The sequence below is a fragment of the Schistocerca nitens genome, chromosome 2, assembly GCF_023898315.1.
Source record: "Schistocerca nitens isolate TAMUIC-IGC-003100 chromosome 2, iqSchNite1.1, whole genome shotgun sequence".
In the NCBI taxonomy this organism is placed as follows: Eukaryota; Metazoa; Arthropoda; class Insecta; order Orthoptera; family Acrididae; genus Schistocerca; species Schistocerca nitens.
The window spans coordinates 969,509,746-969,529,233 of record NC_064615.1 but is presented as its reverse complement, the minus strand read 5'-3'; the positions used below and the strand labels follow the sequence as shown (position 1 = coordinate 969,529,233).

Here is a 19,488-nt window from a genome sequence, read left to right as displayed (position 1 = left end):
CATTTTAGTATGGTTTGCGAAATTCTGATGCTCTTGGGGTATGCTCTTATGTCCTGTTTCTTTTACGATGTAATGTAAGATAGTAAATTTACTTTTACACAAGATGAAATATGTTACGTGTGAGAATGTGTGATGAATTTCTCAAATCGTGGAGCATTTGACTCTCACTTAAAACATAATGCTTTGAGGACCAGCAGCCACTTAGAACAATTTCAAGCCCAGAAAACTGGACATTTATATCATTATTTAAAATTTTACTGGCAAATTTGTGTGATGTGCCTTAAAGTGTAATACACGCAAAAAAGGCCAATATTATACAGAAAACTTAGCTTTCTGTGTAGCATATTAATCTTCAGGACCATCTACATTTAAACTCTGCAAACCATCATGAGGTGCATCGCAGAGTGTAACTCCCATTGTACCAGTTATTAGGGTTTCTTCCTGTTCCATTGACATATGGAGTGCGGGAAGAATGTTTGAATGCCTCTGTGCATGCAGTAATTATTCTATCCCTATGTGAGCAATACTTACAGGGTTGTAGAATATCCCTAAAATAATCATTTAAAGCTTGTTCGTGAAATTTTGTTAATAGAATTTCTTGCGACAGTTTGTCTATCTTCAAGAGTCTGCCAGTTCAGTTCCTTCAATATCTCGGTGACGGACTCCCATGGGTTAAACAAATCTGTGACCATTTGTGCTGCCCTTCTCTGTGTACGTTAAACGTCCCCTGTGTGTCCTATCTGGTACGGGTCCCTCATATGTGAATTGGTCATACAAGTCATTCGTAAGAAATCTCCTTTGTACACTGATTGCTGTTCCCCAGTATTCTACCAATGCCAGTACCAGTATTATATGTGCAAGCTTGGCTTTCCTTGTAGCTACATTACATATATTACTTTAAACCATTAACTATTTGTTTGCGCTACTGAACAGTGAGGTTGCTATTGGCTGAATTCATCATATGTCCTGTGCTCTGAATATCTGCTGTCTATCCATTCAAAGAATTGATAAGTTTTCAGTTCCAAGGGGAAGTATACTGTCACGGCGAAAAAAGTGTATTTTCACCTGGGGAAAAAGAGTATTTTTAACTGAGAAAACCAGGATGTTTTTTCCTTGTCCCCATATACACACTGTTAAAGTAATTATTTCATGTCTGGTGACAATATCCTAATTTCATTAAGAATGTTGTTCATTACAGTAAGTAAAGGAAAAGAAACCACTCACTTTTTAGCTGATTGATGTGTGGCACATAAAAACAAGCAACAGAATCCTATTTATGTTAGCTTTCAAGATTTTGCACTTTCTCTAGAGGTGGTACACACACATGCCCATGTCCACTGGCATGTGTGTGTGTGTGTGTGTGTGGGTGTGTAAAAAGAGCAAATGCTGAAAAGATAGTGAAAATAGCGTGTTTCTATGTGCCTCGCATCATCCACTATAGGCGAGTTGTTGTCTTTCCTGTATGTATTATTTCATCCAGGAATTTCCAATGTTGTTCATTATGTAGTTACTGTGCTACAATATTTTGCAGACTATGATATTTTTTCTTAAAAAAATTGCCTCCAATATTCGGGTTTATCTTCTATCTGAATTAATACAAAAATGTCCAGTGTTTGCTTTAAAATTTCGACCCGTCCTAAAAATGATGAGATATTTGATGTTGCGGGAAACAGACCTCCGTCTGGCAACACTGGAGTCAACTGGCAGCAGCAGAGCACTGATGGGATGAACATGAGTTGTGGGGTTTCACAAGCTCACCCTGCCATCACAAACCCAAAGCATTGGCTAGCATGTGGTACATCATTGCAGTCTATGGTGCCAGTGAACATGAATTGAAAGTGATTTGTGTTATTGGTAACAGTGCAATATTTTTGTTAGTAGCTAGTATCATAATGGAAAAAATAAGATATTCATAAAATGTGGGCTATAAATTAAAAGTAATAGCATATACAGAAAAACATGAAAACAGAACAGCTAAGAAGCACTTTGGCTCTCCACCAACAGAAAAAAACCTTCACGATTGGCGGGCTAGTAAAGAAAAACTGAAAAAACTGAAGGTTAAATGTGCAAATAGGACTTAATGCAAAATGGCCAAAACTAGATGATAACATATTGAAATGGGTTCAAAGAAACTGTCAAAATGGCACTGGAATTAATACAAAAATGATTCAAATACATACTCTTAAGCTAGTGCTGCAGTGGAACTGAACTGACTTTAAGGGTGGAATGGCATCAAGGGATCACCAATTTAGTATTGGAGGGCAGCGTGGAGGGTAAAAATTGTAGAGGGAGACCAAGAGATGAATACACTAAACAGATTCAGAAGGATGTAGGTTGCAGTAGGTATGGGGAGATGAAGAAGCTTGCAGAGGATAGAGTAGCATGGAGAGCTGCATCAAACAAGTCTCAGGACTGAAGACCACAACAACAACAGGTTTATGAAGTGTCACGGACTTAGCATGTGAGCCAAAACCAAAATATATCAGAAAACGCCGTAAGAGTATGAATAGGAAATATTATCTTTCCGTTGCTTTATTATTCAACATTGAAAGAAAACCAGTGTAGAAGTAAGCACAACAGCAAATAAGGACAAAACTCCTCTGACATTTGAGTGTTGAGTAATAGAACTGTTGGCTTCTTGAAAGGTGCTAAAACTGTAACTGGACCTGAAAAATGTACTACAATGTTGTCCTTTCATGTTGTGATGATGGTACTGAACTTAATCAAACTCTGATTTTCAAGCAAAAAACAATGCATATCTGTAACACTTGTCTGTTGTTCAAACCTACCGGTAACAAATCTCGCAGCCCACCATCTTCCTTTCATCTGACCTGGTGTGGATACTAAAAACTCAAGCAGTACTCAAGCACAGGTCACTTCAGCATCCTATATTTGGTCTTCTTTACAGATGAACCAAACTTTCCTCATATTCTCCAAATAAACCAAAGTCAACCCTTTGCCTTCCAAATCACAATCATCACATGCTCGTTCCATTTCATATTGCTTTGCAACATAATTAGGGGTATTGAAACGGATGATATTTTTGAAATGTTGTTTAATTTTAGTGACTATTTTTTTCTTTATTTCACAGATTACAGAGCTTTGTTTGAGTTATATCACCTACGATCCTAATTACAATTATGATGATGAAGCTGAGGATGGAGAAGACAGCATAGTAATGGAAACAGAGGAAGATGCAGAAGATGAAGAAAATGATGAATATTCTGATGATGATGACATGAGTTGGAAGGTACGACGCTCTGCTGCAAAGTGTTTGGAAGCCGTCATTGCTACAAGGCATGAACTGTTGCCAGACTTCTATAAAACTGTATCACCAGCACTTATTAACAGATTTAAAGGTATAGTTTTATTTTGTATTGTTATTGTATGACTGCATGATGCATGATCATTCAAATTGAAAAGGAAAGGGAGGAGTAATTACATGCCACATGACAAATCTGAGAAAATAATAGGGGGGGGGGGGGGGGAGAAATTCATGCATGCAGCGATGTTTGGTTAAGGATACACAAAAGCTACCACCAGTATGGTTCATTATAATTAGGTTACTGCCAGTAAAAATTTAGGTGTAGTTCATCTAATATGCGCCAACACTTCGGCAATTTTTTATTTATCTTACTCTGAAACTTTGTGAATCCTCAGTAATGTTGGCACATTAATAATAATGCCTGGCAAAGAATCCTTACTTAATGAAAAGCAGATTCATTGCTTAAGTAATTTTGTAAAACAAATAAATGAGAAGTGAAACGTGTACACAATTAGTTGATAATGTAACTTGTCAAGTTAAATGCGCACGTCATTGCATCCTTTCGAAGATTAGATTCAAGAACGTTTGTTCGTAATGTAGAAAGATCAGTGGAATGAAAACTTACTTGTTGCGTTAGTAAATGTTAGTACATTCTAGATGGTGTGTTTTCATCCAGCTCTTGTTATCACAAAGAAATCTTTAATTAGGAAATATTCTGAGTGACTATTATAAGACATTCTGTGTTCTCGTAATTTGCCAGAAGGAAATTTTCTTGTGAGAAATTGTATCGAAGTGTTAGGTAGTGTGCAGAAAGTGTCCACTTGGGTCAGTATATTTTAATACAGCGCTGTTTATCAGTTCACATTGACCTCTTTTTGTAAAATAGGTATGGTCGCTTGAGATATAAAAGTAAAACAAGCGGAATCTTGTTCAAATGGTTAGAATATGTTAATTATTTTGGGTCATATGTCAAATGGCTTATGGGATCCCAGCTCAGACACCTTCAGTTTTCTTGAAATTTGTATCAAATGTGGTTTACGCTAGAATGGCGGAAAGTCCGAATGACCAGTCACACTTTTTTCTTCAATCTCTCATCCAGTTTCTTATTTTGTTGTCGAAGTCACATGACTTTTCCTAAATTTTAGTCTTATTATGATGATGTATTAATATTTTAAAAAATATTTTTTTTCAGAGACATTTTGTATTGTATAACTAGAACCAGTTTGACACTGCTGTAATTTCCCTTCTGAATATATGTAAATAATCCTATAATTGAGTGGCAACAATCAGCAGTTTTTCTGCTCATTATTGCATCTTCCAATGTGCCACATTTTTTATCATACATTTATGTAATATTCTTTGTCCATGAAAGATGTTTTCAAACATTTATCTTCAGTGTGGACTTTCTGATGAAGAAACGTTACATCTCTTAGAGAATTCTGACATTGAATTGGAAATCGACTTCACTGATAAAGATGGGGATTTTGTACCAGAGATAAGTGAAGATTGTCATTGTGAACAACAAGGGATTTACATCAATCCTCATCTCATCCATCACAGCAGGCTCAGTTGAATGACTCTGCGAAGATGATCGCTAGGATGGCACCTGGTGGAGGATTCCCAGTTCTTCATCTCCTCATAGGAGGTTGGCCATGAACCTTTTGAAGGAGAGAAGAGGTCTCACTACATAAGCTTGCTAATGAATAGACAACTCTGCCATCAATGCTTTTTGTCTTTTGACAAAGCAGTGCTAAATTTTGTAAAGAAATATACAGATCCAAATGTGTGAAAAGTGCTACAAATAATGATTAGACTATGTAACTTGAACTAGAAAAAACTGATAGCTGCCTTATATGCTCAGGATGTCATTTGTGCATGCTGTAACGATCTACCCTATTCTGAACCACAACATGTCAGGATGGGAAAGAGAAATAGTGAGGGAGGGGGCAGATTCACTCTGGAATGTACAGTTACAGTGGTAGGGTTGGCAGATGATTATTCATGCAGCCTTCTACAGCACTCCAGTGCTCCTCAGGGCTGCAGTGTGTGTGTGTGTGTGTGTGTGTGTGTGTGTGTGTGTGTGTGTGTGTGTGTGTGTGTGCATTGTCGCCTCCCTTCTTTTGGAATGAGTAACTTATGACAAGTAGAAAACACCACCAAAGAACTGACAATAACCCTACAACAGTAACAGAAAAATGCATGTGCCAATGACATGAAAACTCAAAATCGATCCGAACACAACAGAATGTAAAATATATCGATAAACCCAAGTAACAAGAGTAAATCTAACATCCCTAAAATGTTGCAAAAGTTGAACAACATAACTAATTGTGTGATCTACGAGCTGTCTAACCACGAGAGGTTCCTTCTTTCTGCCTGTTGAAGATAATTGTGGTACCACATGCATCGTATCTTTAAATGATTTTACCTGGCTGACTGACAGTAGACATTTTGGAAGGAAATTATACCTTTACTTTAATCGGTGATGTCATCTCCCTACCTGATGTGGTCCTTGGCATTTGGTCAACAACTTCTTGGTTTTTTCCTTTGGTATGTAGGGATTAGTGGCCAGTACCCGCTGTCCTATCCAACACGGCAGTAGTTTGCCCATTTGGATGTTCATGGTGTTCCAAGATTTTGTGTTTGTATTTTGTATGTTTCTCCATACTTCCCATGTTCTTCTTGCAAACTTCTTTATTTGCAGTCTGGTCCCAATTCCAGGGGAGGGGGCGAGCGGTGTGACCTTTGTCTCATAAACCACCTCAAATGGTGAAATGCCTGTCCCCATATGAGTCAGTCGTACACACAAATCACAGGTATCCCAGTCATGTCCAGCATTTATGTAGAAGCTTAGTGTCTTCAAAATGTTCCTACGAACACACAGTGTGCTACCATTGGTTTGAGGGTGGAACAGCCTTGTTCACAACTTCTGAATACGTATCACCTGGCATAGCCGTTTCATAGCTTCTGAAACAATTATTACCCTGATCCATAACTGAGGTGTCGGGCACTCCAGACTTTGATACCCATCTGTTAAGTAATGCCTGTACAGCTGTACTGGCCTGTGGGTCTGGAATTGCTACCATCGCTCGAAACCATGAAAAATAATTGATCATAAGCACGTACCTGTTCCTTGCAGGTTTATTGTTGAAAGGTTCACGAACGTCCAGCTCAAGCATTTGAAATGGCGTCAACACCTCTGGTACACTCTGCAAAGGGATTTTGTGATGCAAAATGTCCGCTTTTTGCACACATGGCACACAGTCTCCGACATATTGCTCTGTCACACTTCCTATTCCTCCACCAAAACCATTCTGCAACACCTGTCTGTTGCTTGTTGTCCAGTGTGTCCTGACAAGTCATGAGCCTGTTGTAAACATCTCCTTTCGAAAAACTGCCATGACCACTACATGTGGTCAACATTTTGTGACTCTGCACGACAAATCCTCGTACAATAAAATGTGGCTATGATTTAAAATACTGACAGCGCTTGTTGCCATTTGAACACATTCTTGCCCTGTGCGCTCAACATGGGCACTTTATGAATTAATGTGTCCATACTTGTGTGTTTTCTACCTGGGTTACAGATGACCTCCTAATCAAATTCACTAAGCTTGAGAGCCCGTAATGTTAGATGATTAGATGGGTCGTTCAGACCAAGTAATCATTTGCAATGACACATGATCAGTCACAACCTTAAATCTTCTACCATACAAATAATGCCGGAAATACATAATATCATATGTGATTGCTAACAGTTCCTTCTCAGTCGGTGAGTTATGTTCTGTGACTCATTGTCAAAGGTGCTGACCGTAATCTACTAAACACATTCTCCAACTGGGACACATGCTCTGGTGTATCCTTTGAATAAACTATTATGTCAGCTAAATACACCATACGGGGTTTAGGCTTTAACTCTCTTAAAACTCTATCCAGTAATGGCTGAAAAGTAGGAGCTACCTTTTTTTTTTTTTTCAAACTGAATGGCATCTGTTTGTACTGATAATGACTACATGGTGCCGTAAATGCTCTCTCTGGCCTGTCCTCAGGTCCTACTTCTAACAGGTTATAATCATGTTTGCAATCCATTCTAATAATGTAACAACACTGACCCAATTTATCCTGGGTTTCTGTAAATATAGGGGTTGAATAAGCATTTATAATGGTCTTGCATTCAGAAACCTTTAATCACTGCAAAACCTATATTTCTTCATTCCATCCAATGATTTCTTAGGGGCAGGAACTACATTTGCACTCTAGAGGCTGTCACTAAGTCCTGTGATGAACTCCTCTATTAGCGCTGTAAATATCTTGCTAGGTGGCATGATTTCCTATAAAGAAATGTACTATCTCCTGTTGGTACACGGTTCTGAGTACCTGGAGTTGCTGGTAACCACCCATCTGTACAAAACTAGTCACAAATATTCAACAATAGTTCTTCAACAGCTGTGTGATCTCTGCCCTTCAAGTGATCCACCTGCTGTATCGAGAGTTCACGTATGGCTTATATCCAGACTCCATCCTGTCTGAGTAGTCTTCTTCCTCTAATACTTCTCGAGTGGTTAAAACTATATCTTTTGACAGACTAACTTCATCTCTGCCAAAGTTATCAACACTAACTAGGGGCATATATTCCCCACTAACATTACTCGTGAGCTATTCTTCTGTGCACAAAACAATTTGAACCATCCAATCCTTCATTGCATGAGAGTGACTCAGTCATGTACATAGCCTCACAAGGCAAATTGGTACGCACTGAAACCCGCAATACTTTTCCTATAGTTGCTGGTATTTTATCCCATTCATCAATCTTTAATGAACCTGTTTGTAATTTAGTTGACATCACCTTCATGAAAGGTGAGCCTTGCAACATGGCCTTGTTTGCAACTGTGTCACTCAACTGACACAAAGTTCTTCCAAGCTCAACCATGCATTGGCAAAGATCGAGCCTAGCACTACATTTGTCGAGAAATCTAGCCCGAGGATCACTGAATATCCTTTGCCCACACGTGGCAAAACTTCCATATGTTCCATAAACTTAGTTTTCCCGATATGAAACTACTGTTGTACCAAATGACTCCACACTGTCCACACTATTACTTAAAACCTCATGTAACCAATTTTGTGATGGCCCAAGTCTCCTCCTGCTCACCAGGTCTAGACTGATACATACACATGTGGCCCCATGTCTACAAGAAAGCACTGTTCCACACGACTCACTAAACCCACTAAACTGCCAAAGCTTTCCTGTTTGAGTTTAAAGGCCTGTTCTACCGATGATGCTTCCCATTCTTCCTATTCCGACAACCTGATGCTCCGGTGGTCCATTTCCCCACACCCTAGTTGCCTGTAAATGTTCCTGCATATAATCCTTATGTTCACAACTGTAACGTTTGATCTCTGAAGCAAATACATGGTGATCTACCCACTGCTCTGTGGTAGGAGCAGCAGCAGCCTGGGTTTCTACTATTTTGCATGCTTACCTCTTACTGTACTTGAAGCCAGAAACACAAATAACTAATACATTCAGTTCTCACAAAACATTATACACTGAAGAGCCAAAGAAACTGGTACACCTGCCTGATATCGTTTAGGGCCTCCGTGAGCACACAGAAGTGCTGGAACACGACGTGGCATGGGCTCTAGTACAAGGAGGTGGAGATTTCTCCTGAGCAACAAGTTGCAAGGCATCCCTGATATACTCAATAATGTTCATGTCTGGGGAGTTTGGTCGCCAGTGGAAGTGTTAAAACTCAATTGTGTTCCTGGAGCCACTCTGTAGCAATTCTGTAAATGTGGGGTGTTGCATTGTCCAGCTGGAATTGCCCAAATCTGTCGGAATGTGCAATGGACATGAGTGGATGCAGGTGATCAGACAGGATGCTTATGTATGTGTGACCTGACAGTTGTATCTAGACGTGTAAGAGGTCTCATCACTCTAACTGCACACACCCCACACCATTCCAGAGCCTCCACCAGTGCAAACAGTCCCCTGCTCACATGCAGGGTCCATGGATTCATGAGGTTGCCTCCATATCCGTACACGTCCATCTGCTCAATACAATCTGAAACGAAACTTGTCCGACCAGGCAACAGGTTTCCAGTCGTGAACAGTCAAAGGTCGGTGTTGATGGGCCCAGGTGAGGCGTAAAGCTTTGTGTCGTGCAGTCATCAGGATTACATGAGTGAGCCTGTGACACACGCTGACACTTGTTGATGGCCCAGCATTGAAATCTGCAGCAATTTGCCAAAGGGTTGCATTTCTGTCACGATCAATGATTCTCTTCAGTAGTCATTGATCCCATTGTTGCAGGATCTTTTTCCAGCCGCAGTGATGTAGGGGATTTGATGTTTTACAAGATTCCTGATATTCGTGGTACACTTGTGAAATGGTTGTACGGGAAAGTCCCCACTTCATCGTTACCTTAGAGATGCTGTGTCCCATCGCTTGTGCGCTGACTATAACACCACATTCAAACTCACTTAAATCTCCTGCCATTGTAGCACCAGTAACTGATCTAACAACAGCACTAGACACTTATTGTCTTATGTAGGCGTTGCCGACTGCAGCGCTGTATTCTGCCTGTTTACATATCCCTGTATTTGAATACACATGCCTATACCAGTTTCTTTGGCGCTTCAGTGTAAATTACTTTTTCTGGCATATCATCGCCCATCTACACTCTGAACAGTTGTGAGCCAAATGATAAACAGGTCTAAAAGTAAAATGTGTTGCTACAGTCTTACTGTATGGCAACTTGTGTCCTGCAAGATTGCAAAAATGACACCTTACTGGTACCATTACCCTTAACAAGGGTCCACGTGGCTTTGCAAATGTAGCCTTAAACCTAATCTGCCCACTACTCACAAATTGAATCTAATAACTGAAAACAGATAGTGACTCAAACATTGGGACTCACCTCAGCCCATTGTGCTGAGCCCTGTACTGCTGAACTGGAGGGATGCCAAATACCATTGGTATGTTATTAACTTATTGCCCAATCTCATTTGGGTGTCAAAAGTTACGCAACAATGACTCCTCTCACCAAACCATATATTTGGGTATTGGATGAACACTTCTTGACACAACCCACCCTGTTGGGACCACTTACTGACACCCAACTGCAACAAACCGACCTATTTTGGACCACTACGCATTAGGATGGGCAACAGAAATGGTGACAGAGAGGGCAGACTCACACTGAAGAGTGTAGTTAAATGGGTGTAGCATTGACATGTTTATTTAAGTGGCCTTATACAGGGGTCCAGAACATCTCAGGGCCACACTGTGCGCATGCAAATACAGCCAATGTTGGAATACACTGATGCCTGTATCGTGCTGGTGACTACGTTGTCTTGGTCACGGATGGCGGCTGCTGCAGTATCATGTGGGTCGCCTGCAGTTGTAGACAAGTGCACCCCACCCAGGCCCTTCAAACTTAAGTCGGCTAGTCACTCCACCATGTGCTCGTCCATGAGTCATGTGCTTTGGTGCAATAGGTGACACTAGGCGTTCTGATGCCAAGAAGCAGTGCACCAGGCAACCCCCCAAGGGTTAGACCAAGATGGTGGCCTATGACATCTAGATGTCAAGGAGACAGCGAGGACTTGTCACTCCCAACTGGTTCATATGCAGCTTGCAGTCCATCCACCCAAGTGCCTCCAAGGGCTGGCTGAAAACTAGCTCCCCTCATTGGTGAGGTCAAGCCATGGGTATGGGGGCACCTCATGCTAGAACTCCATGAGTTAATCCACAGACAGGTTATCAGTTGACCTGAGTCACCCAGTGATAGCAATGGTTTCTCTGAAACTCAAAAGCCCATCATTCTCTCCAGTTCAGCACACAGACAGAATGGCAACATGATTGAATTCTGTGAGCCCCTAAGCTCAATTATTTATACCCTTAAAACTACACTTCTGACATAGTCCTACTAGGGAGAGAAGGGTAGGTTACACTTGTCCTGTCAGCTTTTCCAAAGACTCTCCATCCTGAGCATGGGTTGCTGGACTAAATTTGCATTGTATGAGTGTCTTGGTAGCACGAAGGTGTTGTGAATTATAAAATGTTACTTCACTCATGGTCACACTGTATTGTGACGTTCACAGTTCTACTCGCCTCGACCATGACTGTTGTAGCAACCCCATCTGGCCATGATGTTTTAATGAAATGTCAACAAAGTGCCCTATGGCTTACTTGATTAGCACATTGCCCAGGCTGACCTCTACTTTCTGGCCGTAGCTGGAATTAAACTTTAAAAATTCACAATTCTCTCTCAGAACCTGCAGTATAAGAAGGAGGAAGCAAGAAAATGAAATTGTAACATTCTACAAAGAAAAAAAAAAGAGTGTGTTGAACATGGTTGATCAAATGACACAAAAAAACATTACAAAGGTGTAGGTGTAAGTGATGGTCAATCCATGTCTTGTGCAACATGTTGGATATAGCGGCAATAAATAGGTCTTCTACACAAGAGTGATAACCGAGCAAATGGAAAGGAGGAAGTTCGTATGTCAGCTGTCAAATAAATTCTACAGAATGGAACAAACGAAAGAAGAGGATAAGCTCCAAAGTCATCTATAAAGCTGAAGTGATGCCAAATCATTCTCTGCAAAGGGAAGAATACCAGCGAAATTCATGTAAAGTGCCACAAAGCTGCGTTTGGAAAATTTGTGTGTAAAATAAAAATCACAAGTGCTAGAAATGTCTAACAGATTTTAATGACTTTATAGAACACATTTGAGTACAATATGGAACATATACAATAAATATGTCTAGAAGGTACTAAAAATACTTAATAAGTGAAAGTCTACAGTTTAGGAAACTAGTAAGCATGAACAACAGTAAATCAGTAAGATATTTTGTTATTGAAATGAATAAGTAACGTGTTAAATTGTTGTTGTTGTTATTATTATTATTATTATTATTATTATTATTAACTTGCACAGTGTAGGGATTAACCTACACTAAAAAGCAAAAGAAATTCCTGGATGGAAAATACATGAAATAAGGAAAAGGCAATCACTTACCTATTGAGGTCTGGAGTGTTGTGCACTGAAACATGTAGTAGAAAAAGGTCAACACCAACTTTTGAGCACTCACTCTTTTTCTAGTAGGAATATACACGCACACACCCTTATGCGCATGCTTGCGTTAGCAGCAAGACTGATTACTAAATATGGATTGTTGAAAGCATTATCTGGTAGGTGGAGGTGGGGAGGGGATATGGAAGGATGTACGAGGCATGGAGGGGGTATGAAAGGAGGGAAATGTTGTGAAGAAGAGGGGGGAGTAATGGGGTGGGGGGGGGGGGAGAGAGAGAGAGAGAGAGAGAGAGAGAGAGAGAGAGAGAGAGCAAGCATTTGCACATTTGCATCGAGGGTGGGGGAGAAGGCAGTACGTGATCTAGATAGGGAAGGAATAATATGTACAGGGGAGATGGGAAGTGGTAATACGAGGCAGTGGGAAACAAGTTAGTGAAGTGTAGGCCAGAGGCGTTGTGGTGGCACAGAATATTATTGGAGAGAGAATTCTCTCTCTCCCCCTCCCTCTTTTATTCCAGCCTTATCAGTAACCAGTTTTGCTCCTACAGGGAGCATGTACATTTAGATGTCTATGTGGTTGTGTGTACTTTTAGTAGAAAAAGAGCAAGAGCTCAGAGGCTACTGTTAGCTGTTTTCCATTATGTGTTTCTGTGTGCCATGCACCAGTCCTTTATTAAGTTGGTTGCCATATGCTAAAATAAAGTATTTGTTTAAGTCAAATATGAAAACATTTTATGCAGGCTCAGATTGACCCCTTTTTGCTGTTTTAGGAATGTCAGAAACTTCACTGTTCTAGTGGTAACAGACTTGCATGAATTTCTACTAAGTTTGTGTGGAAAAAAAAAACTTCCAAGTTTGGCAAGCCATTGTTCCTTAGCCAATAGAGTTAAGATCTTGCAGCTGATGAACTTTCTTGCAAAGAACACAGAAATGAAGACCATATCACAATCTCTTCGAACTTGCTGAAAATTTTTTTGCCAACAATTTGTTCCCATATTTTAATAATTCTGTCATAATGTAAAAATATCGACAGTTGTTTATACTAGCTCCTAATGAACTAGAGCAACCTACTGCAAGCAACCGATTCATTGTTTGTTACCAGATAAATAAATCAAGAAAAAATTGAATATAACCAAATGTGGCATTGGCCAACGTGGCCTTGCTGTGCTACGGCTGTGGATGACTGCAAGCAAGGGGAAACTGCAACCGTTAATGGCATCCTTGTGTGTACAATATTCCATAGGTAAAATAGTCCCCTATTTAGATCTTCTGATGTGAACTGCTAAGAAGGGTATCATCAGGAAAAACAAGACTGGCTTTCAGTGGATTAGTGTGTGGTATCTTAAATTCGTAAATTGGGTAGGTAGTTTAAAGAATTTGAAAATAGAAATGGATAGGTTGAAGTTATAGTGGAACTTAGTGAATTGTGGTGACAGGAAGAATAGGACTTGTGGTTATGTGGTTGGTTATCAACACACAGTCAAATAATGGTAAAGCAGGAGTAGGCCTAATAATGAATAAGAAAATACGAATGTGGGTTAGCAACTGGGAACACCATAGTGAATGAGTTATTATGGTCAATGAAATGGAGTCAAGTTAAATCAGGCAATGCCAAAAGAATTATATTCGGAGAGAAAACATTGTAAGTAGTTAAATCAGTTCTGTTATTTAGGCAACAAAAACCTGATGGTGGTCTAAGTAGTGAGGATATGAAATGGAGACTCACACCAGCATATCCCTGTCATTTCCCCTCACACCTCCAATCCACTTACCACCCTCAAGAACCAGCCACAAAGGAGATCCCCTTCATCTCCCAGTACTGCCTCGGACTGAACTGGACAACTGAACCACATCCTTCACCAGGGCATTGATTACTTATCATCATGCCCTGAAATGAGGTATGTCTTAAGAGTTCTGCCCATCCTCCACAACATCCTAGTCCATCCCCGTGCTACTCCGTCTGTCTTAGCCCCTTGCCACAAGGATCATATCCCTGTGAAAGTCGCAGGTGCGAAACTTGGCCAATCCACCCATCTAGCACTTCCTGTTCCAGTCCTGTAACAGGTTTATCCTACACCATAAGGGGCCGGGCCACCTTTGAAAACAGCCACGTGATTTACTAGCTCAGCTGCAATCGTTGTACAGCTTTTCATATTGGTATGTCTACCAACTAACTGATGAACGGTTGCCACCAAACAGTGGCCAAGAGCGAAGTAGACCACCCTGTGGCACAACATGCAGCTGAACATAACACACTTGATTTCAGTGGCTGCTTCACTATCCAAGCTGTCAGAATTCTTGCCTCCAACACCAGCTTTTCTTACCTGTGCAGATGTGCATATCCATAAACACATTCTCTGCTCATGTAATTATCTCGGCCTCAATCTACGGTAACATACTGTGTCCACACCCTCCACCCAACAGCTTCCACCCCCCTCTGTTCTATCATCTCCTCCCCATTCTCACCTCCCGCCCTGTTTGTTTGCAGCCCTCTGCCAACACATCAGCCTGTCTTTCCCTGCTCCTCTCCTTTTTTTAATCCCTTTTTCTTCCCACCTCCTTGCCCCATAATCTCTGATGCTGTGCCTGTTGGCAGTCTAATCCCTGCACACTCCATCAGATAGTGTTCATCTCTCTCCCTACCTATACACTACTATCCTCTCCCTTCCCCTTCCCTACCTCCTACAGACAGTTGCTTGCATCCATTGCAATAGTTGGCCGAGATGCTGTAGTTGGCAATTTTGTGTGTGTGTGTGTGTGTGTGTGTGTGTGTGTGTGTGTGTGTGTGTTACTGATAAAGGCTGTGACTGAAAATTTTATGTAAGTGTCTGTTAATTGTGCATGTCTGCAACTTGACAAGGCCTCTTTACAGTAAGTATCAATCTGTCTTTTTCTACATTGTTGATATCTAAAAGAGATATTTGCTAACATCTAATATAAATTTAAATATTTGGAAGTAGAAGCTGACCTTGGAGAAGATAAGTTTGGATTCTGGAGAAATGTGGGAACACGTGAGTAGAAGAGGTCAAATCTAGTTTTGCAGCATTTATAGATTTAGGGATACCTTCGAATTTGTGTGGGGGCGTATCTGTGTACAGTAGCTTTCGAAACGTGGTGCTACAGAAGAATGCTGAACGCTAGATGTTGAGATCGAATAACTAATGGGGAAACAAAAGAAATAATGGAATAACTTGAGTAAATGAAGGGACCAATTTATGAACACATTTCCCTATTGAATAGCCGAATAGTCCGTTTCAAACGGAAGTACGTTGTGGTGGTTATGCAGAGACGAGGTGGCTTGCATGGACAGCTGCAGCAAACCAGTCATTGGACTGAAGACAGCAACAACAACAGGCATATTTAGAAAAATCTAGATTTTGATCTTAATTTCTCAGTGGTGATCTGTTAAAAAGACTATAGAAGAATCTTGAGTTTAAAAAGGAATATTGTCACATGTAAAAAGCAGAAATCAAGAATTTTGTAGCATTTATTCTGGCAAAAAAAAAGACTGTTTCTGTTAGTCAATAGGTGAGATGGTTCTGAAGAGTGATTGTACCATGGGCATCGCGTTCTGATCTTCATTTATTTTTTCGACATTCTGGATAAAACGGTGTCAGGAAGGCAAGTTTGACAATTCTACCTCCACTGGGCCAGGAACAGTGGGTTAGTAAACTTGAGTATTTTTTGGTGTATTTATCATTCCCAAGAAAGTGGTCCTTGTAACTACACTAAGTTACAGATGGAGCTAAAACTTGGCAGACATTAATGTACATATACTTATACTTATATAATAGAGGGAAACATTCCACATGGGAAAAAATATCTAAAAACAAAGATGATGTGACTTACCATACGAAAGTGCTGGCAGGTCGATAGACACACAAACAAACACAATCATACACACAAAATTCTAGCTTTCGCAACCAACGGTTGCTTCATCAGGAAAGAGGGAAGGAGAGGGAAAGACGAAAGGATGTGGGTTTTAAGGGAGAGGGTACGGAGTCATTCCAATCCCGGGAGCGGAAAGACTTACCTTAGGGGGAAAAAAGGACAGGTATACACTCGCGCACACACACACATATCATCCTCACATACACAGACACAAGCAGACATTTTTAAAGGCAAAGAGTTTGGGCAGAGATGTCAGTCGAGGCGGAAGTACAGAGGCAAAGATGTTGTTGAAAGACAGGTGAGGTATGAGCGGAGCTAACTTGAAATTAGCGGAGGTTAAGGCCTGGTGGATAACGAGAATAGAGGATATACTGAAGGGCAAGTTCCCATCTCCGGAGTTCTGACAGGTTGGTGTTAGTGGGAAGTATCCAGATAACCCGGGCGGTGTAACACTGTGCCAAGATGTGCTGGCTGTGCACCGAGGCATGTTTAGCCACAGGGTGATCCTCATTACCAACAAACACTGTCTGCCTGTGTCCATTCATGCGAATGGACAGTTTGTTGCTGGTCATTCCCACATAGAAAGCTTCACAGTGTAGGCAGGTCAGTTGGTAAATCACGTGGGTGCTTTCACACGTGGCTCTGCCTTTGATCGTGTACACCTTCCGGGTTACAGGACTGGAGTAGGTGGTGGTGGTGGGTGGGTGCATTGGACTGGTTTTACACCGGGGGCGGTTACAAGGGTAGGAGCCAGAGGGTAAGGAAGGTGGTTTGGGGATTTCATAGGGATGAACTAAGAGGTTACGAAGGTTAGGTGGACGGCAGAAAGACACTCTTGGTGGAGTGGGGAGGATTTCATGAAGGATGGATCTCATTTCAGGGCAGGATTTGAGGAAGTTGTATCCCTGCTGGAGAGCCACATTCAGTCTGATCCAGTCCCGGAAAGTATCCTGTCACAAGTGGGGCACTTTTGTGATTCTTCTGTGGGAGGTTCTGGGTTTGAGGGGACGAGGAAGTGGCTCTGGTTATTTGCTTCTGTACCAGGTTGGGAGGGTAGTTGCGGGATGTGAAAGCTGTTTTCAGGTTGTTGGTGTAATGGTTCAGGGATTCCGGACTGGAGCAGATTCGTTTGCTACGAAGACCTAGGCTGTAGGGAAGGAACCGTTTGATGTGGAATGGGTGGCAGCTGTCGTAATGGAGGTACTGTTGCTTGTTGGTGGGTTTGATGTGGACGGACGTGTGAGCCAGCTTCATCCTGACCCACAACTTCACTTCTGAAGGCCAGACATACCAACAATTAAAGGGAACAGCCATGGGTACCAGGATGACCCCCTAGTACGCCAACCTATTCATGGGTCACTTAGAGGAAGCCTTCTTGGCTACCCAGGCCTGCCAACCCAAAGTTTGGTACAGATTTATTGATGACATCTTCATGATCTGGACTCACAGTGAAGAAGAACTCCAGAATTTCCTCTCCAACCTCAACTCCTTTGGTTCCATCAGATTCACCTGGTCCTACTCCAAATCCCATACCACTTTCCTTGACGTTGACCTCCATCTGTCTATTGGCCAGCTTCACACGTCTGTCCACATCAAACCCTCCAACATGCAACAGTACCTCCATTGCGACAGCTGCCACCCATTCCACATCAAACGGTTCCTTCCCTACAGCCTAGGTCTTCGTGGCAAACGAATCTGCTCCAGTCCAGAATCCCTGAACCATTACACCAACAACCTGAAAACAGCTTTCACATCCCGAAACTACCCTCCCAACCTGGTACAGAAGCAAATAACCAGAGCCACTTCCTCATTCCCCTCAAACCCAGAACCTCCCACAGAAGAACCACAAAGTGCCCCACTTGTGACGGGATACTTTCCGGGACTGGATCAGACTTTGAATGTCGCTCTCCAGCAGGGATACGACTTCCTCAAATCCTGCCCTGAAATGAGATCCATCCTTCATGAAATCCTCCCCACTCCACCAAGAGTGTCTTTCCGCCGTCCACCTAACCTTCGTAACCTCTTAGTTCATCCCTATGAAATCCCCAAACCACCTTCCTTACCCTCTGGCTCCTACCCTTGTAACCGCCCCCGGTGTAAAACCAGTCCAATGCACCCTCCCACCACCACCTACTCCAGTCCTGCAACCAGGAAGGTGTACACGATCAAAGGCAGAGTCACGTGTGAAAGCACCCACGTGATTTACCAACTGACCTGCCTACACTGTGAAGCTTTCTATGTGGGAATGACCAGCAACAAACTGTCCATTCGCATGAATGGACACAGGCAGACAGTGTTTGTTGGTAATGAGGATCACCCTGTGGCTAAACATACCTTGGTGCACGGCCAGCACATCTTGGCACAGTGTTACACCGTCCGGGTTATCTGGATACTTCCCACTAACACCAACCTGTCAGAACTCCGGAGATGGGAACTTGCCCTTTAGTATATCCTCTATTCTCATTATCCGCCAGGCCTCAACCTCCGCTAATTTCAAGTTACCGCCGCTCATACCTCACCTGTCTTTCAACAACATCTTTGCCTCTGTACTTCCGCCTCGACTGACATCTCTGCCCAAACTCATTGCCTTTACAAATGTCTGCTTGTGTCTGTGTATGTGCAGATGGATATGTTTGTGTGTGTGCTCGCGCGCGAGTGTATACCTGTCCTTTTTTCCCCTTAAGGTAAGTCTTTCCGCTCCCGGGATTGGAATGACTCCTTACCCTCTCCCTTAAAACCCACATCCTTTCGTCTTTCCCTCTCCTTCCCTCTTTCCTGATGCAGCAACCATTGGTTGTGAAAGCTTGAATTTTGTGTGTGTGTGTTTGTTTGTGTATCTATCGTCCTGCCAGCGCTTTCGTATGGTAAGTCACATCATCTTTGTGTTTAGATATATACTTATACTTACATATACTTGTGAGAGTTTGATCAAAATTGAAAATTGTAAAACAGAGCATCTTCAATCAGATTGGATCACTTGGCACAGAGTCATACTTTCCAGGTATTCTGATACAGTTATAAGTGTAGTTCCCTAAGCTCTGTCAGTGGATCCCATTCACAGTGCTACTAAATGCCTATACAACCTTATATCTCTGAGAGAGAGCATGCTAGCTAGCCAGCCTCCCTCTAAGTAATGGTCTATTAGTCACCAAGTTAAAAAGTAAGAGAAGGGGGCCGACTAAGTGATGTAAGAGAAATAGCAGGCTTCAAACTGATTTAAAATATTAGAATAGAGATAGGTTTAAAATTAAACCACTTGTACACTTTGTCAGTCTACTGATTTAGGATGG

General features: G+C 41.7%; 1 protein-coding gene across 1 annotated transcript in view; it reads left to right on the top strand.

The window, feature by feature from the left end:
• LOC126237296 (cullin-associated NEDD8-dissociated protein 1) overlaps positions 1-19,488 on the top strand; it is a 165,061-nt gene that overhangs the window by 43,299 nt on the left and 102,274 nt on the right. Inside the window, exon 7 of the mRNA XM_049947252.1 lies at positions 3,092-3,359. Within this exon, the coding sequence (XP_049803209.1) occupies positions 3,092-3,359 (268 nt within the window). The remainder of the gene's footprint in view (positions 1-3,091; positions 3,360-19,488) is intronic.